At 41.1% G+C, this 27,388-nt stretch overlaps 1 protein-coding gene across 1 annotated transcript in view; it reads right to left on the reverse strand.

Annotated features, from left to right (window-relative positions):
• Window positions 1-1,585: 1,585 nt before the first annotated feature.
• The window catches only part of LOC138392313 (myosin-13), a 107,706-nt gene continuing 81,903 nt past the window's right edge, over window positions 1,586-27,388 (reverse strand). The window contains exons 43-45 of the mRNA XM_069483083.1: window positions 5,378-5,567; window positions 4,948-5,257; window positions 1,586-2,100 (exon numbers count right to left, since the gene is read on the reverse strand). Coding sequence (XP_069339184.1) covers window positions 1,586-2,100; window positions 4,948-5,257; window positions 5,378-5,567 — 1,015 coding nt within the window. The remainder of the gene's footprint in view (window positions 2,101-4,947; window positions 5,258-5,377; window positions 5,568-27,388) is intronic.

Here is a 27,388-nt window from a genome sequence, read left to right on the forward strand (position 1 = left end):
CACTGAAATCCTCAAATCACTGCAGCTCAACTCAACATCTGGGAGACAATAAAAAATTATAAAGATTTAAAAAGAACAGACGCTGGGCAATTACCAGTTGAAGTGCGATCAGGAATATAAATTCTCTGGGAGCCTAAAGACAGAAATATACATTGGCACATGGGTCTTAGGACTGTGAATTTCATCCAGCTGTAGACACCATCCTTTTTCATTATGACTAATATTTAGTTAGCAAATGCGCTTTCTAAGCAATGAACATAATTATGTTCAGGTTGACATGACCCGAATTAGGGTTGCTGAATTCTTATTTATTCAGCCTCAGCAGTGGCAGAAAATGTCCAAAAGGATCATGATGATGAGAAATAGCACCAAAGAACATTGGGAAGAACACTGTTTTTAGAGTTGGGAGACCTGGGTTCAAGTCCTGTCTCTTCCATGTAGGAATTGTGTGAGTCTGGGCATTATTTAATCTACCATGCTTGTGCAGCAATCTGTAAATGGAGATCAAACCCACCTCACAGAGTTTTTATGAGGATTGAATTACGTAATATGTCTTCAAAGCTCCTGCCATGTTGCCTTCAGCTTATTCACCTGTGAAATGATAACAATACTTGTGTCACAGGGTTATGTTGTAAAGCTTATGGTATTTATTACTTAAGATACTCTCAGTTGTAAGTAACAGAAAGTGAAATTTATAGTAGCTTTAAAATGAAAGGTATTGAACTGTCCTAGTTAATGAGAAGGCAGGAGGTAGGAGTTTCCAGGGTAGGAGCAATGATATCAGTGATCAGAAATATTAAGGCATTAAGTCTAAGTGTCTGCAATCCATGTGGCTCTTCCCTCGTGGTGGCAAGATGGCTGCTTCAGCTCCAGGCATCACGTCTTCACACCACAGTACTCAAAGCATGAAAGGAAAAGAGTTGTTTTTCACACATCTCTTCATTAAGGAGAAAATATTTCTCAGACACCTCCCACAGATTTCCCTTCTCATCTCATTGGTCAGCACAGAACCGTGACTATCTTTTGCTGGAAGGGAGCATGGGGAAATGAATATCCAGCATTTCCAAAAGCTAACGTGGAGAGCTACCTTTAGCAGCAGAGATGAGGGAAGAGAAGAAAGACTTTTGGGGTCTGGTACTATGGTGTACGTGGGAGTGTCTACCAGGAAGGGCCCCATTAGTCCATGGAGGTGACATTCCTTGGGCACCCACTGTGTGCCAGGCACTGTTCCTAGTCCTTTACGTGCATCACCTCGTTTCATTCTGTCAGGAATCCTATGAGCAAGCATCACTATTATCCTTGTTCCATAGATGAGGGAATTGGGGCACAGAGAAGTTAATAAACTTGCCCAAGGCTATGTGAGTGAGTAGTGAGTTGGGGCAAAGATATTTGAACCCGAGTCAGAGCAGGTTGAGTCTTCAAACTAGGATGAAGGTGGATGCTCATCGCACTTCTAAGGTCTTATTTATCCTGATTCTCACCTCACGTTCAAGCTGGTTTGACTCTCTCCTTATCTGTCTTAGTGATGAGTATGTTCATGAGACATTACCTTCAAGTAATGAGACGTCTTAAATTGTGCCAGAATTTACATGTTTAAACTGGTGTCGTTGGGGAGTGGGGGCCTCATGGTCAGAGTCACCCGGGCTGTGAGGGCAGCGAGCTGGTCCCATCCCAGGATTGGTTTGCGCCCATCAGTCCTTACGGGCTGAGAGATCATCTCTCGAGAGGGAGCTGACGAGCTGTGGTCACAGCTGGGACTAACTATGCCCAGGTGTGTCTTGTTAGCTGAGCGGGGAGGCTGCTGGAAGGCAGGCCCCCCAACACAGACCGTGGGGCCCTGGGGAGAGAGTTTGAGCCTGGCACAGGAGCTGGGTTCAGCCACAGGGCCCAGAGGTTTTGGGTACGGCTCCTGGACCTCACTTGAGCCCGTCCCTGAGGAACAGAAGCTCTCTGACTCTGCATGGCCCCAGAACAGGGAAGCCCTTTCCAGACCACGCTGGAGAACTAAAGCAACCCCGGCATTCCAGGGCAGCACAGAACAGACCTGCGGGGATGCCTGGAGTGGGGCAGCCACTGGTACCGACTGCCTTTTCCTGGAGCCTGGGAGAAACAGCCCAAGGTACACAACCAGTTAAGGACAAAGGTCTTTTCTTGTCTTCCTGTTGTGTGCCAGGCACTGTGCTGGGGTGGTCTGGGCCCTCAACAGATTTTTCTGAAAAGTGAGAAGGAAATTAGAAAATGGGCTAAGCTCCATAATGGGGGAGTGCAGGGTACCACGAGCACCCCCAGGAGGGGTAGACTCTTAACTGGGCTTGGGGAATATTCCAGAAGCTTCTTGTTAGCTCACACCTAACCTCTTGCACTAGCTTTCTCTGATGCGTCCACCATCTCCTTCTTCCTTCCGGCATCCTACCTGCATGGGCAGCCAGGTGTGTCAACCGGAAACAGGATTTTCCCAACCTTTTTTTTGTGATCGCTACCTGCCCCCGAACACCAGTGAAATTTGAATACCACACAGATATTGTTTACATAATGTACATACATCTGTGCTTTATACACAATAAGAGTAGGATTTTTCACCTCCCAAGAATCCATTTCTGCCCCTTTGTTGGCAATATTGTCCCCCACTGAGAATGTACTTCCTAAAAGAATCAGGCCATTTTCCACTGATGGGCCATTTAATTGTCCTTGGCTATCGTCTTAGTCTGTTCAAATACCACAGACTGGGTAATTTATAAATAATAGCAATTTGATTTCTCACAGTTCTGGAGGCTGAGAAGTCCGAGATCAAGGTGCCGGCAGATTCGGTCTGGGGAGGGCTGCTCTCTGCTTCCAAGTCAGTGCCTTGTGCGTCCTCACATGCCAGAAGGGCAAAAAGGGGACAGTTGGGCTCTCAATCCCTCTTAAAAGGGTGCTAATCCCACTCAGGAGGGTGGAGACCTAATCACCTCCTGTACGCCTCTTAATGCCATCACCTGAGGGGTTAAGTTCCAACATACAAATTTTGCTGGGGGACACCCACGTTCAGACCATAGAAGCTTTGCTCTGACGCATCTTTGTGTAAAGCCGTGAAGTCATTTCTGGGGAGTGTTTAGTTGATCCCTCTAATCCGGTGGCTCTGGTGGTGCAGCAGTGAGGTGGCTGGCTGAAGGTTAAGGCACAGATGAAGGGTACACCTAGGGAAGCCCCGTAAGTCACTGGTTGGATCAACTGTCTGTTTTCCCGTAACAATTACCCTGAAACTTAGTGGCACACATATTATCTCACAGTTTCTGAGGGTCGAGGATCTCAGTAAGGGTTAGCTGGGTCTCAGGCTCAGGGTCTCTCACAGGCTGCAATCAGCTCAACTAAGGAGGGTCTGCTTCCAAGCTCACCCCGTGGTTGTTGGCAGGACTCAGGCGAGTGGATGACAGAGCCTCAGTTCCTCACTGGCTGTTGTCTGTGCTCCACCTTTGGCTCCTTGCCATGTGAACATTTCCATAGGGCAGTTGGCAACATGGCAGTTTCCTTCATCAGTGTGAGTGAGAGAGAGAGGGGAAGGGAATGGGAAGAGAAGCAGAGGGAGAGAAGGACAGAGAGTATGTGAGTGTAACAGAAGTTGCAGTCTTTAAGAAGAGAGACCCTTGGGGGAAGGGATTACACGAGGGCACGAATGCAGGAGGCAGGACCATTGGGAGCCATTTCAGAAGCTGCTTTCCATGGTGCAAGCTGAGATCAGGGACATACAGGTCATAAGACAAGCCATCAGTGGCCTGGGGGGTCAGGTGGGTGGCTGGTCAAAAGTCAGGCAAGCAGCAGGGATCTGTCATTAAGGCAAAAGGCCAGGACCAGGAAGGCAGCATGGAATCAAGGATCTGTAGGATCAGAATTCCAAGCAAGGTGTTAGATCAGGTCAAGAAGGATGTCCCAGACCCTGGGAGCCACCCCTGGCCACGCAGCACAGGTAGCAGAGATGAGTTAGGGCAGCAGGAAGACTCTGAAACTAGGCAATGGCTGCCTCAGACAGGAAGCCTCTTACACACCATCTCCCTGATAAAAACTTCCCCCAGACCCTGGGGGAGCCTCTTTAAGAGGCTGTGGGATTTGAGATAGTTCAGAGCAGGTGGGAAAGCAGCTCAGGGAAAGATCTAGAAACAGGCAAGTGGGCTTTGCATCCCAGCCCAGCTATTTGCCAGCTGTGTGAGTAAATTGATCTCAAATTTGAGTTTTCTCCTCTCTAGAATGATTCTCAATTCATAATGAGGTTGAGAAAGATGAAATAGGATACTAAAATCTCTTAGAACAGTGTCTGCTACAGAGCAGCTCTCAATAAATGTTTATTATTGTTATGATTCTCGTTACATCAAAGTGACATATTTAGAAAAAAATGAGTGCATTCCTTAAAATCAAAACAACACCAACGCCAGGAGGCTAATCTTTTATGATTGAGGAGATGCCAATTCAACATCTAACCCACTTTCATGTGTACTAATAAAGAGTGGCAGACTGGGTGGGAACACAGTTGTTGAAAGGCTATTTCACGTCAGACATCCAGCTAGGTGCTTTATAAAGCTAACTTCATGCCATTCTGTCAACCAACATATGAGATAGGAGTTGTTATTCCTATGTTGAAGCAACAGATGGAGCAACAGAGAGTGAGAAAGGTTGAGTATGTTGCTAAAGGTCATGTAGTTAATAAGAGATAGAACCAGGAATTGAACCCAGGCCAGTGGATTCCAAGCCCACTCCTTGTAAAGACCATTGATCCTGGGTTGGGGGTGAGATGACGGACCAGGAGCAGGCTGCCCACAGCACTGTCACAGAGAGGGTCAGAAGTGAAGAGTAGATATTCACCTTTGGATCAATCGTCTAAGAGAGGAAATTTGAAATCCACAGAGGCAATAGGAGGCTCCCAAAGTAGTGAAGCAGAGGGAAATGGGGTTACCCGCGCCACAGGATTGGAGGTACCTGGGGAAGATGCCCTCACAGGGAAGGAACAGAGGAGAGAACACAGGGGCTCTACCCTCCCCACATAGACATTGCGATCGGAGCTGCAGGAGCGTTCCCTCCACTCCCACTGCCGCAGGCCTCCGAACTGATACAGGGAGCTGACTGGAGGCTGCAGTGGCATTGCTCTGGAGAGGAGGCACAACAGGGGTCTGCTGGCTTCTGCCCCCTGGACATTACAGCTGGTGCCATTCTGAGGTTCCAGCCCCAGAGCGCTGCATCTATGTTGTGTCAGATCTATTGCTGCCACCTCCTCATTGTCCCTGCCAGACTGGGGAGGAAGCAGGGAGGCAGAGCACTCTCACACATCCAGTGGGGTATGTGGGAGCCACATACCCCACTGCCACCCGGGGACCCAGGCAGAACAAGTGCCCATGGACCCAGAGCCCACTGATGCTGCCTGGGTAGCTCTGTCCAACCACAGGTGCTGCAGGACCCGGGTGGAACAGGCACCCACAGCCCTAGTGTGCACCCCCACCATTTGGATAGCACAGCTGCCACCGCTGCTGCCTGGATAGTGCTGCCACCAATGGACCTGGGCAGGGCAAGTGCCCATATTGCCACTGCTGCCGCCACTTGACCTGGGCAGGAAAAATGCCCACAGCCACATGGCCCCAGGGAGAGGAACCTGCTCTGCCCCCACCTGAGTTTTCAGCGGTAGTCTAAGGACAAGCCCACCCTGCCACACAAATGTTCCTTAGCACCTGCTTGAACTATGGCAACCACAGGGAAATGGGGAGACACAAGAGAGCAGAGTGTTACAGCCTCACAGTGCATTCACCCCTCTCCCACCTGGTCAGTCTTCTGGAGCAGGACTCAAGCATGCCACCCAGGGACCTCTCCTTCTCGTCACTGAGCAACAAAGTTCCCAGTAGAGGAGAACAGGTGTACTGCAAAGCTATCTATTTTGAGCTGAGAGAAGAGATTCCAGATTAGAAGGAATTGGCATAAAAACTCTGGCAATATGAAAAAAACATGGAATTTTGACACCCACAAAGGATCACACTAGCTTTCCAGCAATGGACTCCAACCAAAAGAAAATTATTGAAATGTCAGATATGGAATTTAGAATATGGTTTAAAAGTAAGGTTAATGGAATCAATGAGAAAGTTGAAAACCAGCACAAGAAAACCAAAAAAAAATAATTCAGAACATGAATGAAAAATTCACTGAGGAGATAGATAATATAAGAGAAAATATAACAGAACTTCTGGAAATGAAAGTAATTTAGGGAATTTTAAAATATAGTGGAAAATTTTAACAACAGACTAGAACAAACAGAAGAAAGAATTTCAGAGTTTGAAAACAAGGCTTTCAAATTAACCCAGTCAGTCAAATATAAAGAACAAAGAATAAAAAAGAATGATCAATTTCTCTGAGAAATATGAGATTATGCAAAGTGAACAAATATAAGAATTGTAGGTATCCCTGAGGGAGAAGAAGAAAAATCAAAAAGTATGGAAAATCTATTTGAGGGAATAATGGAAATAAACTTCCCTGGTGTTGCTAGAGATTTAGACATCCAGATATAAGAAGGTCATTGAAGACCTGGAAGAATCAGGCAAACAGGACATCACCAAGGCACATAGTCATCAATCTGGCCAAAGTCAAAGTGAAGGAGAAAATCCTACAAGCTACTAGATGATAGCATCAAGAAATTCACAAAGGAAACCCTATCAGACTAATGGCAGACTTCTCAGCAGAACCTTACAAGCCAGAAGGGATTGGGGTCTCACTTTTAGTCTTCTTAAACAGAATAACTGCCAACCAAGAATTTCGTATCCTGCAAAACTAAGTTCCATAAATGAAGGAGAAATAAAGTCTTTCCCAGACAAGCAAACACTAAGGGAATTTGTCACCACTAGACCTGCCCTACAAGAAATGCTTAAAAGTGCTCTATACATGAAACAAAACAATTGATACCCACCAGTGTAAAAACACTCAAAAGTTAAAACTCACAAATCTTATAAGATGGTAATACAAGGAAGAAAACAAAGCAACTAGGTAACAATCACCATCATGACCAGAACAGTATCTCACATGAATACTAACATTGAATGTAAATGGTCTTAATGCCCCACTTAAAAGATATAGATTGGCTGAAAGTATAAAAGAAACCCTATCCCCAAATATATGCTGTCTTCAAGAAATCCTTTTAATTCACAAAGATTCTCATAAACTTAAGATAATAGGGTGAGATAAATATTCCACACAAATGGAAACCAAAAGTAAGAAGGAGTAGCTATTCTCATATCAGATAAAATAGACTTTAATCAACAATGGTAAGAAAAAGACAAAGATGGTCATTATATAATGATAAAGGGATCAATTCAACAAGAAGATGTAACAATCCTAAATATCTATGCACCTAACACAAGAGCTCCCAGATTCATAAAACAAATTCTGCTAGATCTAAGAAAAGAAATAAAAAATAACATCATAGTAGCCAGGGACTTCAACACTGCACTGATAGAACTGAACAGATCATCAAGGCAGAAAATCAACAAAGGAACACAAGACTTAAACAGGACTCTAGAACAAATGGAACTAACAGACATTTATAGAACATTCTACCTCCAAACTGCAAAATATACATTCTCCTCATCATCACATGGGACATTTTCCAAGAAAGGTCATATGTTAGGACACAAAACAAGTCTCAGCAAATTTAGAAAAATTAAAATCATACCATGTATCTTCTCAGACCACAGTAGAATAAAACTAAAAATCAATTACAAGAGGAATTCTCAAAACTACACAAATACATTGAATTTAAACAACCTGCTGCTGAACCATCCTTGGAGTCAATGACAAAATCACGATGGAAATTTAAAAAATTTTCAAATTGAATGAGAATGGCAACACAAGCTTCCAAAATCTCTGAGATACAGTTAAAGTAGTGCTAATAGGGAAGTTCATACCACTAAATGCCTTCATTAAAAAGAAAGATATCAAATTAAAAACCTATGGTCACACCTAAAGGAACTATAAAAAGAACAAACCAAACCCAAAGCTACGAGAAGAAAAGAAATAACAAAGATCAGAGCAGACCTAAATAAGATGAAAACCAATAAATAATACAACAGACCAACAAAACAAAAAGTTGTTTCTTTGAAAAGATAAACAAAATCTATAGACCACTAGCTAGATTAACCAGAAACAGAAGAAGAAGGATTCTGATAAGCTCAATCAGAAATGAAAAAGGAGACATTACAACTGATATCACAGAAATACAGAATATCATCCAAGACTAATATGAAAACCTCTATGCACATAAACTAAAAAATCTAGAGGAAATGGATAAATTTTTGGAAACATACAATCTCCCAAGCTTGAATTGGTAAGAAATAGAAATCCTGAATAAACTAACAACAAGTAGCAATGTTGAAACAGTAAAAAAAATCTCCCAATAAATAAAGCCCAGGACCAGACAGATTCACAGCTGAATTCTACCACACCTACAAAGAAGAACTGGTACCTATCCTACTGAAATTGTTCCATAACATCAAGAAGGAACGAATCACCCCTAACTCATTCTATGAAGCCAGTGTCACCATGATATCATAGCCAGGAAAGGACACAACAAAAAAAGACAACTACAGACCAATATCCCTCATGAACATAGATGCAAAAATCCTCAAGAAAATACTAGCAAACTGAATCCAACAGCACATCAAAAGGATAATTCACCATGACCAGGTGGATTTCTTCCCATGGATGCAAGACTGGTTCAACATACACAAGTTACACTACTTAAATAGAAGTAAAAACAAAAACTATGTGATCATCTCAATAGATACAGAAAAACCATTCAATAAAATCTAGCACCCTTCGTGATAAAAACCCTCAACAAACTAGGCATAGAGGGAACATACCACAAAATAATAAAAGCCATATATGACAAACCACAGCTGACATCATACTGAATGGTGAAAAGTTAAAAGCATTCCCCCTAAGAACTGGAAAAAGACAAGGATGACCACTGTCACGACTTCTATTCAACATAGTACTTGAGGCTGGGTGCAGTGGCTCACGCCTGTAATCCTACCACTCTGGGAGGCCAAGGCGGGAGGATCACTCAAGGTCAAAAGTTCAAGACCAGCCTGAACAAGAGCGAGACCCTGTCTCTACTAAAAATAGAGAGAAATTATCTGGATAACTAAAAATATATATAGAAAAAATTAGCCGGGCATGGTGGCACATGCCTATAGTCCCAGCTACTCGGGAGGCTGAGGCAGTAGGATTGCTTGAGACTGGGAGTTTGAGGTTGCTGTGAGCTAGGCTGACACCACGGCACTCTAGCCTGGGCAACAGAGCAAGGCTCTGTCTCAAAACAAACAAACAAACAAACAAACAAAAAAACCGTAGTACTCAAAGTCCTACTCAGAGCAATGAGGCAAGAGAATGAAATAAAGGGCATTCAAATTGGGAAAGAGGAGGTCAAACTATCACTGTTTGCTGCTGACATGGTCTTATATTTAGAAAACCCTAAAGACTCCACCAAAAGACTCCTAGAATTGATGAATAAATTCAGCGAAGTCTCAGGTTACAAAATTAATGTACACAAATCAGTAGCATTTCTATATAGTAATAACAGTCAAGCTAAGAGTCAAATCAAGGACTCAGTACCATTTACATAGGTGCAAAGAAAATAAAATGCCTAGGAATATACTTAACCAAGGAGGTAAAAGATCTCTACAAGGAGAACTATAAAACACTGATGAAAGAAATCATAGATGACACAAACAAATGGAAAACCATCCCATGTTCATGGATTGGAAGAATCAACATTGTCAAAATGTCCATACTGCCCAAAGTGATTCACAGATTCAACACAATTCTCATTGAAATACCAATGTCATTTTTCGAGACCTAGAAAAAACAATCCTAAACTTCATATGGAACCAAAAAAGAGACCAAATAGCCAAAGCAATTTTAAGCAAAAAGAGCAAATCTGAATGCATCACATTACCTGACTTCAAATTATACTACAACCAAAACAGCATGTACTGGTATAAAGGTAGACACATAGACCAATGGAACAGAATAGAGGCCCCAGAAATAAAGCCATATAGCTACAACCGATTTTCAACAAAGCAGACAAAAACATACACTGGGGAAACAATGCCCTACTCAGTAAATGGTGCTGGGAAAATGGGATAGCAACTTGCAGAAGAATAAAACTGGATCCCTATCTCTCACTGTATACAAAATTTAACTCAAGATGGATTAAATACCTAAATGAAAGATCTGAAATCATAAAAATTCTAGATGAAAATGTAGGAAAAACTCTTCTGGACATTGGCCTAGGCAAAGGATTTATGACTAAGATCCCAAAAGCAAATATAACACTAATAGAAATAAATAAATGAGACATAATTAAGCTAAAAAGTTTCTGCACAGCAAAGGAAATAATCAACAGAGTAAATAGACAACCTACAGAATGGGAAAAATATTCACAAACTATACATTTGATAAAGGACTGATATGCAGAATTGACAAAGAACTCAAACAAACCAGCAAGAAAAAAACAACCTCATAAAAAGTGGGTGAAAGACATGAACAGATTTTTTTTTCTAAAGAAGGTAGACAAATGGACAACAAATACATGAAAATATGCTCAACATCACTAATCATCAGGGAAATGCAAATTAAAACTACAATGAAATACCACCTTACACCTGTGAGAATGGCCATTGTTAAAAAAATCAATAAATAATAGATGTTGGCCTGGATGCAGTTAAAAGGGAATGCTTACACACTGCTGATAGGAATGTAAACTAGTACATCCTCTATGTAAAAAAGTATGAAGATTCCTCAAAGAACTAAAAGTAGACCTACCATTCAATCCATCAATCCCACTATTGGGTATCTATCTATAGCACTACTACCCAAGTACTACTGGGTATCTACCCAAGTGCTACTCAGCCATAAAATGGAATAAAATAATGTCTTTTGCAGCAATTTGGATGAAACTGGAGACCATTACCCTAAGTGAAGTATCTCAGGAATGGAAAAACAAATATTAATACCACATATCCTCACTTATAAATGGAAGCTAAATGAGGGGTATATACAGTCATAAAGTGATGTGATGGACATTGAAAATTAAGAAGCAGGGAGGGTGGGAAGGTGGTGAGGGATAAAAAGCTACATGTTGGGTACAATGTACACTATTCTGGTGACAGGTACTCTAAAACCCTGACTTCAGCATTATACAATTCATCCATGTAACAAAAAATACTTGTGCCCCCTAAATCTATTGAAGTAAAAAAAAACAATGAAGAAAAAAAGACCCTTCATTCTATTTTACATTAAAAACATGGTTGGGTGGAAATGTTAAGCAGAGCCTGCCTAGCTTACTCATGATATAGGGAGGAGCTGAGGGGGAAGTCCAGGTTTTAGAGGATATGACAAGAGAAGTCAATGATGCCAACTACCAAGGGCAAGGGAATAGTGATTTCATCCATCACCTTTCAGGAAAGGAGGCAGATTTTTCCTTATGGAATCAGAGTCAGAATCCAAGATGGTAGAGAACCAGTGCAATAATATGTTTGACCTTATTCATAGACATCAGTTCTTTATTATTGGGGTTTCTCCTGGGAAAGAATGATCCCTCCTCCAATCCATTATCACCCATGAACAGACCTAGTTTTACATGTGGACCCAGAAGGCTTCTGGGCTTCCAAGAAGGTTTTCATTATGGATGGACAATACTCTAACATTGTTTTTTAGGCACCACAGCGCCATCAAAACACCCTCTGTGGATGAATGTGTACTAAAGGTCAATGTCAATTGTGGCTACAATAATCAAGGTTCTTAGTTACAGAAAAGTTTAAGCAGAAAGAGATTTACTACCAGGTATTGCATCATTTGCAATTTTCCACGAAGGCTGGGGAGCCAAGCTTGGACGTCACACCGCCAGGAACTATGCAGCCAGCCAACTGTGCTGTAGGACTTTTCTGGTTTTAAATTCTGTATTGCAAGATGTCTGATATTTGCTTCAAAATAATATGAGAGTGTGGAGTGGGGGTATAGATGAAAAGAGGTTGACCACAAGTTAATAATTATTGAAGCTGGAATAGGTGTATGAGGGTTCATTTTACTAGTCAATTTTATTAAAACAGATTTATTGAGACATAATTTGTCTCAATCATATCATAAAATTCACCCATATAAAACAATTCAATGATTTTTAGTGTATTTATAGGGTTGAGTAATCATCACCACAATCTAAACTTAGAATATTTTCATCACTCCGAAAAGAAATCTCCTACCCATTAGCAGAACTGTTCATTCTTCCTCTTCCTTGCAATGGCAACCAGTAATCTACTTTCTGTCTATAGATTTGCCTATTATGGGCATTTCATGTAAATGAAATCATACAATAGGTGGTCTTTAATGACTGGCTTCTTTTGCTTAGCATATTTTCTAGTTGCATCCATGTGGTAGCATGTATCAGTACTTCATTCTTTTTAAACATTGAATAATATTCAGTTGTATGTATATCACATTTTGTTTATCCACTCATTAGTTGTAGGCATTTAAGTTGTTTCCACGTTTTGGCTATTATGAATGATGGTGCTATGAACAGTCATATGCAAATTTTTGTGTGGACATATATTTTTGTTTTTCTTGGGTATTCCTAAGAGTGGAATTGCTGGATCATATATAACTGTATGTTTAACATTTGGGGGAACTATCAGATTGTTTTCCAAAGTGGCTGGACCATTTTATATTCCTACGTGTAATGTATTGAGGGTTCCAATTTCTCCACATTCTTACCAACACTTGTTATAATGGCTTTTAAAATTTATTTATATTGTGATAAAATATGCATAACATAACATGTACCACTTTAGCCATTTTAGGTGCACAATTTAGTGGCATTAAGTACATTCACAATATTGTGTAACAAGTACCACTATTTATTTTTAGAACTTTTTCATCATCCCAAATAGAAATGCTGTACCCTTTAAACAAGAACTTCTCATCCGCTCTCTCCTTAGTCCTTCTACTTTCTGTGCCTATGAATTTGTCTATTCTAGGTACCTCATATAAGTAGAATCATATAATCTTTATTTTTTTGTGTCTGGCTTATTTCACATAGCATAATGTTTTCAAGGCTCATCCATGTTGTAGCATATATCAAGATTTCATCCTTTTTATGATTGAATAATATTCCATGCTGGATATATACCACATTTTATCCATTCATCTGTTGAGGGATACTTGGGTTATTATCACCTTTTGGCTATGATGAATAATGCTGTTATGAACACTGATGTAAAATTATATGTTCGAGTCCCTGCTTTGCATTCTTTTGAGTACATAACCAGAAGTGGAATTGCTGGATCATATGGCAATTCTATACTTAACTTTTTCAGGAACAGCCAAACTGTTTCCCACAGCTGGTGCACCATTTTGCATTCCCACCAGCAATGCACAAGAGTTCCAATATCTCCATATCTTTGCCAACACTTGTTATTTTTGACTCTAGCCATCCTAGTGGGTGTGAAGTGGTATCTCATTGTGGTTTTGATTTACATTTCCCTGATGGCTAATGATGTTGAGCATCTTTTCATGTGCTTATTGGCCATTTGTATATCTTCTTTGGGGAAATGTCTACTCAAATCCTTTGCACATCTTAAAATTGTTTTTTAAAAATCTTTTTAATTGAGTTCTAATACTTCTTTATATACTTTAAATGCCAGTCCCTTGTCAGTATATGATTTTCAAATATTGTCCTCATTCTGTGAGATATCTTTTTACTTTCTTAATAGTGTTGTTTGAAGCATAAAAAGTTTTTAATTTCGATGAAGGCCAATTTATTTTTTCTTCTATCACTTATGCTTTCGGTGTTCTATCTAAGAAATCACTATTGGCCTGGCATAGTGGGTCATGCCTATCATCCTAGCACATTGAGAGGCAGAGGCGAAAGGATCACGTGAGGTCAGGAGCTCGAGACCAGCTGACCAACCTAGCAAGACCCCATCTCTGCAAAAAAAAAAAAAAAAAATGGAAAAATCAGCCAGATATGGTGGTGCACACTCATAGTCTCAGCTACTCAGGAGGCTGAGGCAGGAGGATGGCTTGAGTTCAGGAGTTTGAGGCTGTTGGGCAACAGAGCGATGCCCTGTCTCAAAAAAAAAAAAAAAAAAATAGAAAGAAATCATTGTCTACACCAACATTATGAAGATATACTCTTATGTTTTCTTCTAAGAATTTTATAGTTTTCACTCTTCTATAGAGCTCTATGATCTAGTTTGTGTTCATTTTGTGTATGATATGAGGTAAGGGTCCCAACTAATTATTTTGCGTACAGATATAGTCTGTCTATGTTTGTACATGTTGAGACTTTTTCCTAATAAAAATTTAATTTATGAAAAGACAATGACAGGCCGGGCGCGGTGGCTCACGCCTGTAATCCTAGCACTCTGGGAGGCCGAGGCGGGTGGATCGCTCGAGGTCAGGAGTTCGAGACCAGCCTGAGCAAGAGTGAGACCCTGTCTCTACTAAAAATAGAAAGAAATTATATGGACAACTAAAATATATATATATACAAAAAATTAGCCGGGCATGGTGGCGCATGCCTGTAGTCCCAGCTACTCGGGAGGCTGAGGCAGTAGGATCGCTTGAGCCCAGGAGTTTGAGGTTGCTGTGAGCTAGGCTGATGCCACGGCACTCACTCTAGCCCGGGCAACAGAGTGAGACTCTGTCTCAAAAAAAAAAAAAAAAAAAGAAAAGACAATGACAAAAAAAATTATATACCAGGTAGAAACTGCTTTCAGTTGCTAATAACAACTATCTAAAATAAGAGTGGCTTAAGCATGATATATTTGGCTTTCTTTCTTTTTCCTATTTATTTTCAGTAAAAGAAGTTCAGAGGTAGGTAGAGCTGATATAGCAATTCTAGAATCTATTGACTTGGGATCCTACTGTCTGTTTGTTTCAATGTTCCTACACGTGGCTTTCATCCTAGAGATTGTCATGGTCTCAATGTAGTTGCTGGAGTGCCAGCCAACACCTCTGCATTCTGAGCAAGAAGAAGAAAAGGTCAAAAGGGGAGTCCCTAATTGAATAACTCTCCCCTGAAGCCGATTTAAAGGCTGGGTACGTTAACATGTTCACCAGTATAAGGGTTCTGACATTGAGTTAAATGAGTACGTGTGGATATCGAGTGGCTGGAGCAGCAGGCTGTGGTGGAAAGGGGCAGTTGCACACCCAATACCCATTTTTTACTGTTGTTAGTAGCAAGTAGGATGGTGGGATTATGAGGCCAGTATTGCCAGAGCTTCCAAGTTTTAGAGGCTTGAATTCTATATTTATATGAACTCTCCAGATTTTTCAATGTTGGTAACCCATCCAAAAAAAAAAAAAAAAAAAAAAAAAAAAGGGTTTAACTTTGCCTGGGCCAAACACAATAAATCTGTGGCCCATGTTCCACTTCTGCTGCTCCGTTGGCATCCGCTGCTTTCCGGTGAACATTAGCGCTCCTTAGACGCCTGAAGGGCCCAGCAGCGGTATTGCAATTCCCCTGCGTGGCTCTGAGCCAGTGGGGGGAAGTCACGAGGAAGTAGATTTTGGCTCAATGTGAGGAAGAACTCCATCCGCAGAGCTGTCAGAAACAGAAGGAGCTGCCTGGGGAGGTAGGAAGCTCCTTGTCGCTGGAGGTGTTTGAGCAGATGCTGGAGGACTGCCTGGCAACAATTCCTAAGGTCTTCACAACCCCGAGAGTCTCTGAGACTGTAGGAAAATTACTATGATGATGACTGCTTCTTCGATGACTCGCTACAAGAAGGACCCTGTAGGAGGCAGGAGGAAGGCAAGACGCCACATTTCTGAATTATTAAGGAGCTAGCAGCCACCAGCTATGGTGTTCCACCCTGCCTGACAAGGCAGTGCGAAATGGGAAATGCCCTCACTGTTGGGATGCCCTCTATTAAGTTTAGCCTGTAGGACAGTGAAGATTTACTCCCCAAATATTTACAAGCATGATTTGATTCATCTTCACTCATTGCATGCATACACAGCAGATATGTTGTTTTTCTTATGGAGGATAATTCAGGTTATTAAACATAACTCATTTATTTACTCATACTTCCAGGGCTGGCTTCATGTGTGTGTGACTTGTGCAGGTGCACAAGCCCTGCACTCTGAAGGACCCCATGCTTGGGTTCATGCTCTGCTTTCACCAGCTTAAAATTCTCATTTTTGAACAAGGGCCCCTGCATTTTCATTCTGCAAATTAGTATGTGGCCAGTCCTCCGTACTTTTACTCAACATGTATTCAATGTCTAGTAAATGCCAAGCACTGAGGGAATAGAGCTACACCCAATGTGCTCCCACTCTAGTCAGAGCAGGGAATGTATGAAGCTGGGGAAATAAGCAACTCCTGAGATAGCTGATATGTAGTCTACTAAGTGCTTGCAAGAGGGACATCTAACCCAGACATAGAGGTCAGAGGTAGAGAAGGCTATTCAAAGGAATCAAGGCCTGAGCTTCAATTGTTTGTTGAAATTCATTTTTCCATTATAATAGAACAGCAGGCAGGCAGATGGCTGCCTAGCTAAGGACTATATTTCCCAGCATCCCCAGCAGTCAGGTGTGATCATGTGACTAAGTTCTCACCAATAGGATGAGTGGAAACCATGTGGGCCTCTTCCAGGTCTGGACCTCAAAACATCCTAGTATGCCCCCTAACCTCTCTTCCTCATTTCTGCAGGCTGCAATCCACATGGGGTGGTGAGCCAGCTTCAATCATGCAAGTGACCCTGAGAACCTACAGGTTGGCAGCAGTGACTGGAAGGAAACTGGATTTCTGTATGCCCACGAGGAGCAGAGCTTCCCACTCACCTGGGCTGCACCTCTCAGAACGGCTACATCAGAGAGCAAGAAACTTACATTCTTTAAGCCACTGCATTATGGGATCTTTTTGTTAACCTGCTTGATCAAATACAATGAGTAAAGAGGAGTTAGCTATGTGAAAAAAGGGGAAAGAAGATAGACTCCAAAGTACCCAGACCAAGGAGAGCATGGCTCGTTCAGGAAACTGGCAAAGAGGTTCAAGATGCCTGAAGTGACGGCTGTGGGAAAGAGAGTGGTGTCTTAGCTCAGGCTGTCAGAGCTGCCATAACAAAGCACCATAGACTGGGCAGCTTAAACAACAGACATTTCTGGAAGTCCAAAATCAAGGTCCAGACAGATTTCATTCCTGGTGAGGGTTCTCCTCTTGGCTTGCAGATGGCTGCCTTTTTGTTGAGTCCTCCTCACATGGTGGAGGGAGGAAAAGAGGGAGAATGAGAGAGAGAGAGAGAGAGGGCTCTGCTGTCTCCTGCTCTTATAAGGGCACTAATCCCATCATGAGGACCTTCATCGTGTCTTCTTCTAGACCAAATTATCTCCCAAAGGCCCCACATCCAAGTACAATCACATTGTGGTGTAGGGTTTCAACATATGAATTTTGGGAGGACACAGACATTTAGTCCATGACATGTGGGAAGAAGGAAGACTGGGCCACATCACAAAGAACTTTGTGTGTGACAAGGAGCTTGGATGTCATCATTTGGGCTATGGGAAACCAAGCTGGGGACTGACACGATCAGATTAGCCCTTTGCTTTTTTCAGCTTGGGTTGTATCCTGTGCTATGGTTTGGATATTTCTCCCCTCCAAATCTCACATTGAACTTTAATCCCCAGTGTTGGAGGTGGGGCCTTATGGGAGGTGTTTGTGTCATGGGTCCCTGATGAATGGCTTGGTGCTAGTCTGGAGGTAATGAGTGAGTTCTCACTCTCATGAGACTGGATTGGTTCGGGAGAAAGGATTAGTTGTCTCGAGAGTGGGTTGTTATAAAGCCAGGATGCCCCTCAGAGTTGGTCCCTCTTTTTATGTGTCTGTTTCCCCTTTGACCTTGTCTGCCATGTTTGACACAGCACAGAAGCCCTCACCAGAAGGAGAAAAGATGCTGGTATAATGCTTCTTGTACATCTTGCAGAACTGTTAGCCAAATTAACCTCTTTTCTTTACAAATTACCCAGCCTCAGGTATTCTTTTACAACAACACAAAATGGACTAAGACAACCTGCAACTTATGGAGTATTTCAGAAGGCTAGTTAATAATACCATGAGCACTCATGCTTCCACCACCTAGCTTGAAAAATATGTTACAGAAAAAGTCCCCAGTGTTCCCTTCCTGATCTCATCTTCAGCTTAGTTTTTTTGTTTTTTCTTAAATTTGGGGATTTTTTTGTTTTTTAAGAGCACTTGAAAAGGGCAAAGTGGAAAGAGGACATGTATCACTGAACATCTAGTGTGTCCTCAGCACCACGCCAGGTATTATCATGTACACTTAATGAAGAAGCAGCCACAGACAAGTGGGAAAAACCAAACCAAATCCTTGTGCATTTCCAGAATGCAGTGACTCCTTCCTGAGGCCAGGTGTGGCATGCTTGGAGAATCACCGTGTTTCTGGATGGGATGGGGTGGAGTCTCCAGCCATTACCCACGTCTGCTGACTCACGTGCAGGTAAATGGTGCAGTCAAAAGAAATCTGAAATATGTCTCTGGAAGTTTTGAAGTTCTGGGAAAGACACTGGAGGATTTGGTGACACGGGTGGTGTTCCATCTTTTCATCCAGATGATGGCTGTGACTTTGGAGGGGAAAAGAGGATATTGGGTGCGAGCAGCTGGCACTGTTGATGGTGTTGAAGAGGATTTCATTTCCTGGGCCACAGCCCAAGATACTAAAATATGAGACTATTGACAAAGGACAGAGAGTGCCACCAAGTCAGAGAAGAAAAGAATATGTGAGGCAGGAGATTTCCCAATAGCAGCAGAAGACATTTTAAAAGATTTTTATGGGTTACACAATGGATAGCTATTGTTTTTGTCTGCTTAGCATTCATTTGTCATCTTCTTTTAACAGCCTCTTTATTTTTGAAGGGAAAGCATCTATCTTCTACTCAGAAGAGAGAGAGAAATTCTTGAAAACATTAGAGCACTTGGATTTAACCATGTCTGAAACTAACCCTACCTCTTAAACTTTTTAGTTATGTGAGTCTATCTACCTACCTACCTACCTACCTACCTATCATGTACATTGTTTAGTGTAGTTTCAGTTTGATTACTATCATGCACACTAATAGTTGAGAAGAAAATGCAAAACATTCTTTGTGATATAGAAACAGGATGATAGAGATAGTGCCCGGTTATTCTCAGGAAAAAATAGAGGCAACTGGACCAGAACCTTATTTATGGCTTTACATGTCCATCTCCCACTGCAAAGGCTGTGGGGGATAAGGGAAGATGTTCATGTTACTGGGGGAAGAAAACTATAATTTCATAAGCATCATTGCTACTTGGGAGGGGAGTCATAAATGGAAAGTGACAATGGAAGGATATATTTTATTTAAAAGATACAAATCTAACAGAAAGGCAAAACTGTGTAGCATTCTCTGCACGAAAGGTACTAAGTGGTCTGTCCATCAGTATGGAGGGCTTTTAGGTCAGAAATAATGAGCATAACCACAGATTCAAGACCGCAGTCCATGCTCCATGCCAGAGGAAGTGTGTGGACGATGCTTTCCTAATACATATTCCAAAAGACACAAAACAGTTTCGTGGGGAATTCCAAGTACCCAGAATTAAGCTGGAATTCTTGCTGTGGTAAAGTTTAGAACATCTGATAAATTATTAACTTGCTTTGCTAACAGTTTCTTAGAACACAGCAGTAGCCATGGAATAAGCTATTCTTTTTTCTTTTTCTTTCTTTTTAAAATCATTTTCCCCTTCGAATATAAAAGGAAGGCACACTTTTGGTGGAAAATTGGAGAATAGGGTAGTGCCAGACCAACCACTCATAAATCTATTTTCCGAAGATAAGTGATTGGATTCGTAGTGTGTGCCAGATGCTGGCTAAGTATTTCATAAATAGGCTCATTTAATCTCTACAGCAATGTAAGAGGTGCTTTCCAGTATGATCCTTATTTTGTAGATAAGAAGACAAGTTTAGTAAAGCTAAAAAAGTCCCTGAGATCCTATAGCCAAGCTGGTATTAGAGCCAGGATTTGAACTCAGCCATCTGGGCTCCCACCACTATACCACTCTCTGCATTTCCTTCCACTTACATGAATTCATCAGTGTAGTGTATATTATTATTTTGTAGCTTTTTTCCTTTCACTTAATTTTATAACGTGAGCACTTTCCCATTTTGTTAAAAACTCTTAACTTTTTAAAATTAAAACATTTATGCTCATGTAAAGGAGACTAGTCTAAGGGACGTCCATGAACCCATCCTACGACTTCAACCACATTAGGCAATCTTGTTTCCTTTATCCCCACTCCATTATCTAAAGCAAATTGCAGACATCGTATCATTTTATCTGTAACTACTATAGTTTATCTGTAGCTACTTCAGTATGTAATTTTAGTAATTCATTAGTATTAAAAGATATCCAATCTGTGCTCAAATTTTCCTGATTTTGCAAATGTCAGTCTGAATTTGGTCCTGAGGACACTTAGGGAAGAATTGGTGGGTGCTGTGGAAGGGCCAGAAAGCTTGAGCCAAGGAGATCCTGTCATTTGGAGTTTGCAGTAACAAACAGGAAAAGATGCACGCCACAATTAGGAGCCCAGATTTCCAAAAATGCAGCAGAAGGAACAATGTAAAATTCCATCCAGAATCGCTCTGTCCAATGTGGTAGCACTAGTCATATGTGTCTATTTACATATAAATGCATTAAAATCAAATAAACTTTAAAATTCAGTTTCTCAGTAGGCGCGTGTGGCTAATGGCTATAGTACTGGACAGCACAGATACAGGACATTTCCATCATCACAGAAAGTTCCACTGGGTATAGGTGGTCTAGAGTCTAAGGAGGAATAGTATTTTCAAGGGTAGGAGATTCTTAAACAATTAAAAAATTTAATATCTGCCTTTATAATTGGGAAAGGTCTTGAAGCGCGTAACTGGCTGTATGGGGGACTCTGGTCAGCTTCCACTCCAGAGGAGGTAGAGTACGCAGCTCAGGACTCATTGCTTATTTATTTAACAGCCTTAATTGTATCAGCCCCATTTAGCCATGAGCCGAAAAGAAGGTTGCTTTATTTTTGTAACTCACTTCCTTTTCACTAAAAAATCCCTCTTTGTGCTGAACAGCGGAAAAACCGAAGTTAGCCCAATCTTATAAATATCTGCCCTGTCCATTCACTTCCAATTTAAAATAGATTCATTTCGAGTAAACATTTCATGACATTCAGATATTTTTATCCTTCATCACCGTCTGATTGAGAACCCCTACTCTGAGCTTGGGCATCAGAGGACAGCCTTGTCCCTTGGGCCCCTTCTCTTCCTCCTCGCAGCCCCTCCTGCCTGCTCCAAGAGTCCCCAGTGGGAAGTGGACTAGGAAGGCCTCTCCCTTCTTTGTCAGGCCGTTTCTCTGCCTCACTAGGTCCTCAGGGCTATTTGATTGCTTCGCACTTGTCTGGCTCTACCTGGGTGATGTCCCACATAGGATTCTGCTGTGATTTGGTGCTTGGCATAGGTGATGGCTCAGGTGGTGTGTCTCTGCCCGAGGTCCTAGGCCTCTGGACTCTCAAAGGCTAGTAGCCGAGTTTTCAGAGCTGCAGCCATTCTAACCGCCAGCAAGAGACTCCCCTCTTTGTTCAACAGGCATGGCTCTCCAGGGCCAGCCCACCTTTACGTAGGATATCCCAGGGGATGGACTGTACTGCTCATTGTGCTCAGAGGGGCCAGCCCACAACTGCTTACACAAGCTTCATGCTGGGCCCCTTTGTGAGTTGACAACTGTCACTATGTAATTCCAGAACAGCAGAGGATCTGTGCCCCAGGTTCCATAGTCACTCTTTTACTTTACAGGCACTTCCCTTAGGGTCCCCCAACCTTGAGGCACAGGCCAAGAGTCCTCATATTGCATGGAATAGAGGGATGATTGAAGAAATAATCACTTGATAAGGATCTCTGCTCCCTCTCAAAGATGACCTCCTCATCCCTTTTGTCCTCCCCTCTTTTTCCTTACCTCCTCCTGGTGCTAAAAAGCAACTAACTCAGTTTAGATGGTTATGTATTTTTGGTAGATCAAATTACCCCAAGATTTAGCAGCTAAAGCAATACATTTTTATTATCTCATATAGATTTTGAGGGTCTGGAATCCAGGTATGGCCAAACAGGTTGGTTCTGGCTCAAGGTCACAGTCAGGATCTGAGCTGAGGCTGCGTCACCTGAAAGTGTAACTGGGGCTGGAAGATTCATTCCAAGATGGCGCACGCATGGCTGTTGGCAGGAGGCTTCAGCTCCTTGCTCCAGGGGCCTCTCCGTAGGCCTGTCACAGCATAGCAACTGGCTTCCCCCCAGAACAACTTATGGGAGAGAGACAAGGTAACCAAGATTTGTCTTTTATAACTCAGTCTCAGAAGTGGCATACCATCACTTCTGCCATATTCTCGTAGTCTCACAGACCCTCCCCGTTATGGTGTGGAAGGGGATTACACAAGGGCATGGATAACTGGAGGTGGAGATGCTGAGGAGCCAGGGGCGCTGGCTACTAGTGAGGTCCAGATTGTGAGAATCTAGCCTGGGCGTAGAAGTCCTTTTCAGCTTCGTCTTTTAGAATTTAGCCAACCTGTTTTCACTGAGCGTGAGCTTTTCCAGGGAAGACCCAGAAAGGGTCTTTAGGGTTTGCTACAATTACTCCTGATATTGTATTTATAAAATCACATTTTGTTTCTGCTATCACATAAGTAACATGTATTAATTGTAGAAAAGGAAAATAATACAGAGAAGTAAAAAAAAAAAGCAGAAAAAACTAATCTTTTGTTTAGTCTGCCATCCAAAGGTGAGCTCTGACAACACTGTGGTATGTACTTTTACAGAATTTTCTACGTTCATTCATGCACTTAACAATTATTTATGGAACATCTATTATGTGTTAGTAATTCTACTTCCAAGAATTTACCTAAGGAAATATTCAAGACCACGAGCAAAGAGTTAGCTACAACCACTTTACGCCAACACACTTACCCAATAACCTTAATGTTGTTTTACTTTTGTTTGTAGTTCAGTCTTAGCAGTATATTTCTTTATGATGTCTGGCTCACAAAGTTTTTTTTTTTTTTTTTTTTGAGACAGAGTCTCACTCTGTTGCCCTGGCTAGAGTGCCATGGTGTCAGCCTAGCTCACAGCAACCTCAAACTCCTGGGTTAAAGCAATCCTCCTGCCTCAGCCTCCTGAGTAGCTGGGACTACAGGCATGCGCCACCATGCCCAGCTAATTTTTCTATATATATTTTTAGTTGTCCAGCTAATTTCTTTCTATTTTTAGTAGAGACAGGGTCTCGCTCTTCCTTGGGCTGTCACAAAGTTTTTACCTACATTTCAGATTACATACATTTTTTTAGAGGTGGGAATTTTAAAATGTGGGTTTTTTCCATTGTAATCAGGGTATGTAAATCATAGGCATTCTTTGTTCTCCATAGCTATACTTTTCTTTCTTTCTTTTTCCTTTTTCTTTGGATATTGGAAAAATTTTTCAAGTAGGTCTCTATGCATGAATCTTCACCTTTTTAAACTTTTAAAATCCTTTTTTCAATGTTTAGTTAGATAATTAAAATAGGCAATATTTACAACACATATATCTAAGGTATAAGCTACCACCATCAATTTAAGAAATCAAACAACACTAGCATCTTAGAAGCCCCCTCCTCCTCAATGGCAGTCACCATCTTCAGTTTCATGGTTATCATTCCTTTGCATTTCTTTTTAGTGTACCAACAAATATATGATGTAGGTACCATTATACAATGTATTGTTTATCTATTTATTTTTTCCTTTTAGTGTTAGTTAACATGTAATAATTGGACATATTATGGGATACAGAGGATATACAATATGTTAAGGATCAAATCAGAGTAATTCACATATCCATCACCTCAAATATTTATATCATTTCTTTGTGTTGTGAACATTCAAAATCTTCTCTTCTAGCTTTTTGAAAATATACAATAAATTACACTTAACTATAGTCATTCTACAGTGCTGCAGAACACCAGAAGTCATTCTTCTTATCTAGTTGTAATTTTGTATCAATTAACCAACCTCTCCCTATCGTCCCCTCCCACTACCCTTCTCAGCCTCTCATACCCACAGTTCTACACTTTACTTCCATGATCTCAATTTTTTTTACTTCCCATATGTGAGTGAGAACATGTGATATTTGCCTTTCTGTGCCTGATTTATTTTCCTTAACATAGTATCCTCCAGGATCATCCATGTTGCCAAAAATGACAGGATTTCCTTCTTTTTTAAGTTTATATACTATTCCATTGTGCATATATACCACATTTATCTATTCATCTGTTTTTTCCCTTTTTTCTTAGAGATAGGGTCTTGCTCTGTCATCCAGGCTAGATATAGCTCACTGCAGGCTCCTCAAGGGATTCTCCTTCCTCAGCCTCTGGAGTAGCTGGGACTTACAGGCATGAGCCACCACACCCAACTCCATTCATTTGTTGATGGACACTTAGGTTGATTCTATATTTTACCTGTTGTGAATAGTGCTGCTATAAACATGGGGGTGTCTTTGATATATTAATTTCCTTTCTTCTGGATAAATACCCAATGGTGCGATTGCTTGATCATATAGTAGTTCTATTTTTAGTTTTTTGAGGAACCTCCATACTGTTTTCCATATGGCTCTACTACTTTGCATTCCTAGCAACAGTGTATAAGAGCTCCCTTTTCTCCATATCCTCACCAGCATTTGTTATTTTTTGTCTTTTTTTTTTGTACTTTTTATTGATATAGTATAGTTCATATTTTGGGGGTACATTTGATATTTTGATATATGTATACAATGTGTAATGATCAAGTCCGGGTAATTAGAATATCCATTACCTCAAACATCTATTTTTTCTTTGTGTTAGAAACATTATAATTCTTCTCTTCTAGCTAATTTGAAATATATAGTAAGTTATTGTTAGCTATAATTTCCCTACTGTACTGTCGAATGCTAGAACTTTTCCTTCGGTCTAACTGTATGTTTGTTCTCTTTAACCAACTTCTCTTCCTTCCCTTCCTTGTTCCCTTCTCAGTCTCTGGTAACCACCATTCTACTCTCTCCCTCCATGGGATCCATTTTTTAGCTCCCACACGGGTGAGAACATGCGATATTTGTCTTTCTGTGACTGGCTTATTTCACTTAACATAATGTTCTCCAGTTCCATCCCTGCTGCTGCAAATGACAGGCTTTCATCCTTTTCTATGGCTGAATAATATTCCATTGTGTATATATGTCACATTTTGTTTATCCAACTCTCCATGGACGGACACTTAGGTTGATTCCATATCTTTGCTATTGTGAATAGCACTGCAATAAACATGGGAGTGCAGATATCACTTCAATGTACTAACTTTCTTTCTTTTTGATATATACCCAGTAGTAGAATTGCTGGATTGTATGGTATTTCTATTTTCAGTATTTTGAAAAACCTCCATACTGTTTTGCATAGTGGCTGTACTACTTTTTATTCCCACCAACAGTGTATGAGAGTTGCTCTTTCTCTGCATCCTTGCCAGCATTTGTTTTTGTTTTTTGTTTTGTTTTTTTGTCTTTTTAAAAATAGCCATTTGAACTGAGGTAAGATGACATCTCATTGTGGTTTTGATTTGCATTTCCCTCATGATTAGTGATGTTTAGTTGTACAAAATGTGCCCTTATGTGAATGAAATCAAATTGTACATGCTCCCTGTGAATTGCCTCCACCCCATTTATGTTTATGAGATTCATCCTTGTTGATGGGGATGCCTGCAGTTAATTCCTTTTCACTGTGGTTTGATATTTCATTGTATGAATGCACCATGCTGTATCAATTCTGCCCATGGACATTGGGAAATATCTGGTTTCTTGCAATTACAAACAATGCTGCTGTAAACATTCTAGCAGACATTATCTGGTGTACACATGCAAAGATTTCTCTAGAGCAGCCATTCCCGAACATGGTTACACATGTGGGGGTCTTTAAAAATTTTGATACATGGCTCATACCCCCTGAGACATGCTGATTTAATTGGTTCAGGGTCCAACTTGGGCATCTGGATTCTAAAAAGCATGAAATTCTAATGTTCAATAAAGTTTGAAATCATTGCCCTAGCGTATCTGGCTGGGAGTGGAATTGCCGGGTCATAGGGTATGTGTATCTTCAGTTGGGGTGGATATTGTTAAATTGTTTCCCATAAGGAATGTGCGAGAGTTGCAGTTGTTCCAGGTCTTCACTGATATGTGATATTGTCTGATTCTATCTTATTTTTGGTAGCATCAGTTCTACCCTATGTGAGGGAATTATGAATTTTACTCTGCTTTTGTTTTTAGTTTCCTTAGAATCCTTCTTCATCACCCTTTTAATGCAATTTCATTTCTCTCAGTTTGTTGCCTTTTTCTCTGGGTCTGTTTTCTCCCAAAGATTTCATGTTTCAGAAAGGCCTTGGCTTCTTATACCCTATGGTGGATGCTAAAACGTTTCCTGACATCTCCCTGCTGATCTGGCAGTGGATGCTTTTCAGTGGTTTGCTCTTCCTCGGGGTCCCAATCATGGATTCTTTTCCTTCTGTATTTTTTTATGGACCTCATGCTGGTTTTCTTCTCTTAATTCACTTGTGGACAAAATATGATCTGATATTTGTCAACAAGTAGGAGGAAAATTGCCTGTGGTCCCATCGGAGCAGTGCTCCCATTCCTTCTCAGTCTACGGCCAAAACAAAGCTTGATAAACACAGATCTATCCTGCTTCACTTCCCTCAGTAATACAGACCCTCACTTGGGATTCCACTGTTCTAGGAAGTGGCATCTTCCTCTTGCGCCCACCAGTTAAATCACAGGCTTTGGGGAAGAGTCAGATCTAATTGGTTCAACACCAGGTCTGCCTGAACCAGTGGTGGGGTAGGCGTAAGTTAAAGTATCGGTGGTCTTTCCTGAAAAACAAAGGTGACAATAGGGTCTGAGGTTAACTGCACGGAAAGGGCTTAGCATAATGTCTGGCTCATGGCAACCATTTAGTAAGTGGCAGCTGCTGGCATTATTATTTTATTAGTAGTATATTATTAGTATGTGGCATGTCTGTGTGTATTTATTGACATGTAGTGTTATTACTATTCACCGCACTGGCATGTCAGCTACAATGAAGGTAGCAGTTCTTATCTATTTTGTTCATTTCTTTATCCTTAGCAATTAGAACAGTACATGACACATGATAGACACTCAAGAAATACTTGTTGAATGAAGGAATTTTTGAGAATTTGGAGAGGCTATAGTAGGAATCGCTAACCAATTCCAAATGTGCCATTTTGAATCAGATGTTGATGGTGTTATTTATAATAGTGAGCAATTTGAAT

The sequence above is a fragment of the Eulemur rufifrons genome, chromosome 9 (genome assembly GCF_041146395.1).
Source record: "Eulemur rufifrons isolate Redbay chromosome 9, OSU_ERuf_1, whole genome shotgun sequence".
NCBI lineage: Eukaryota > Metazoa > Chordata > Mammalia > Primates > Lemuridae > Eulemur > Eulemur rufifrons.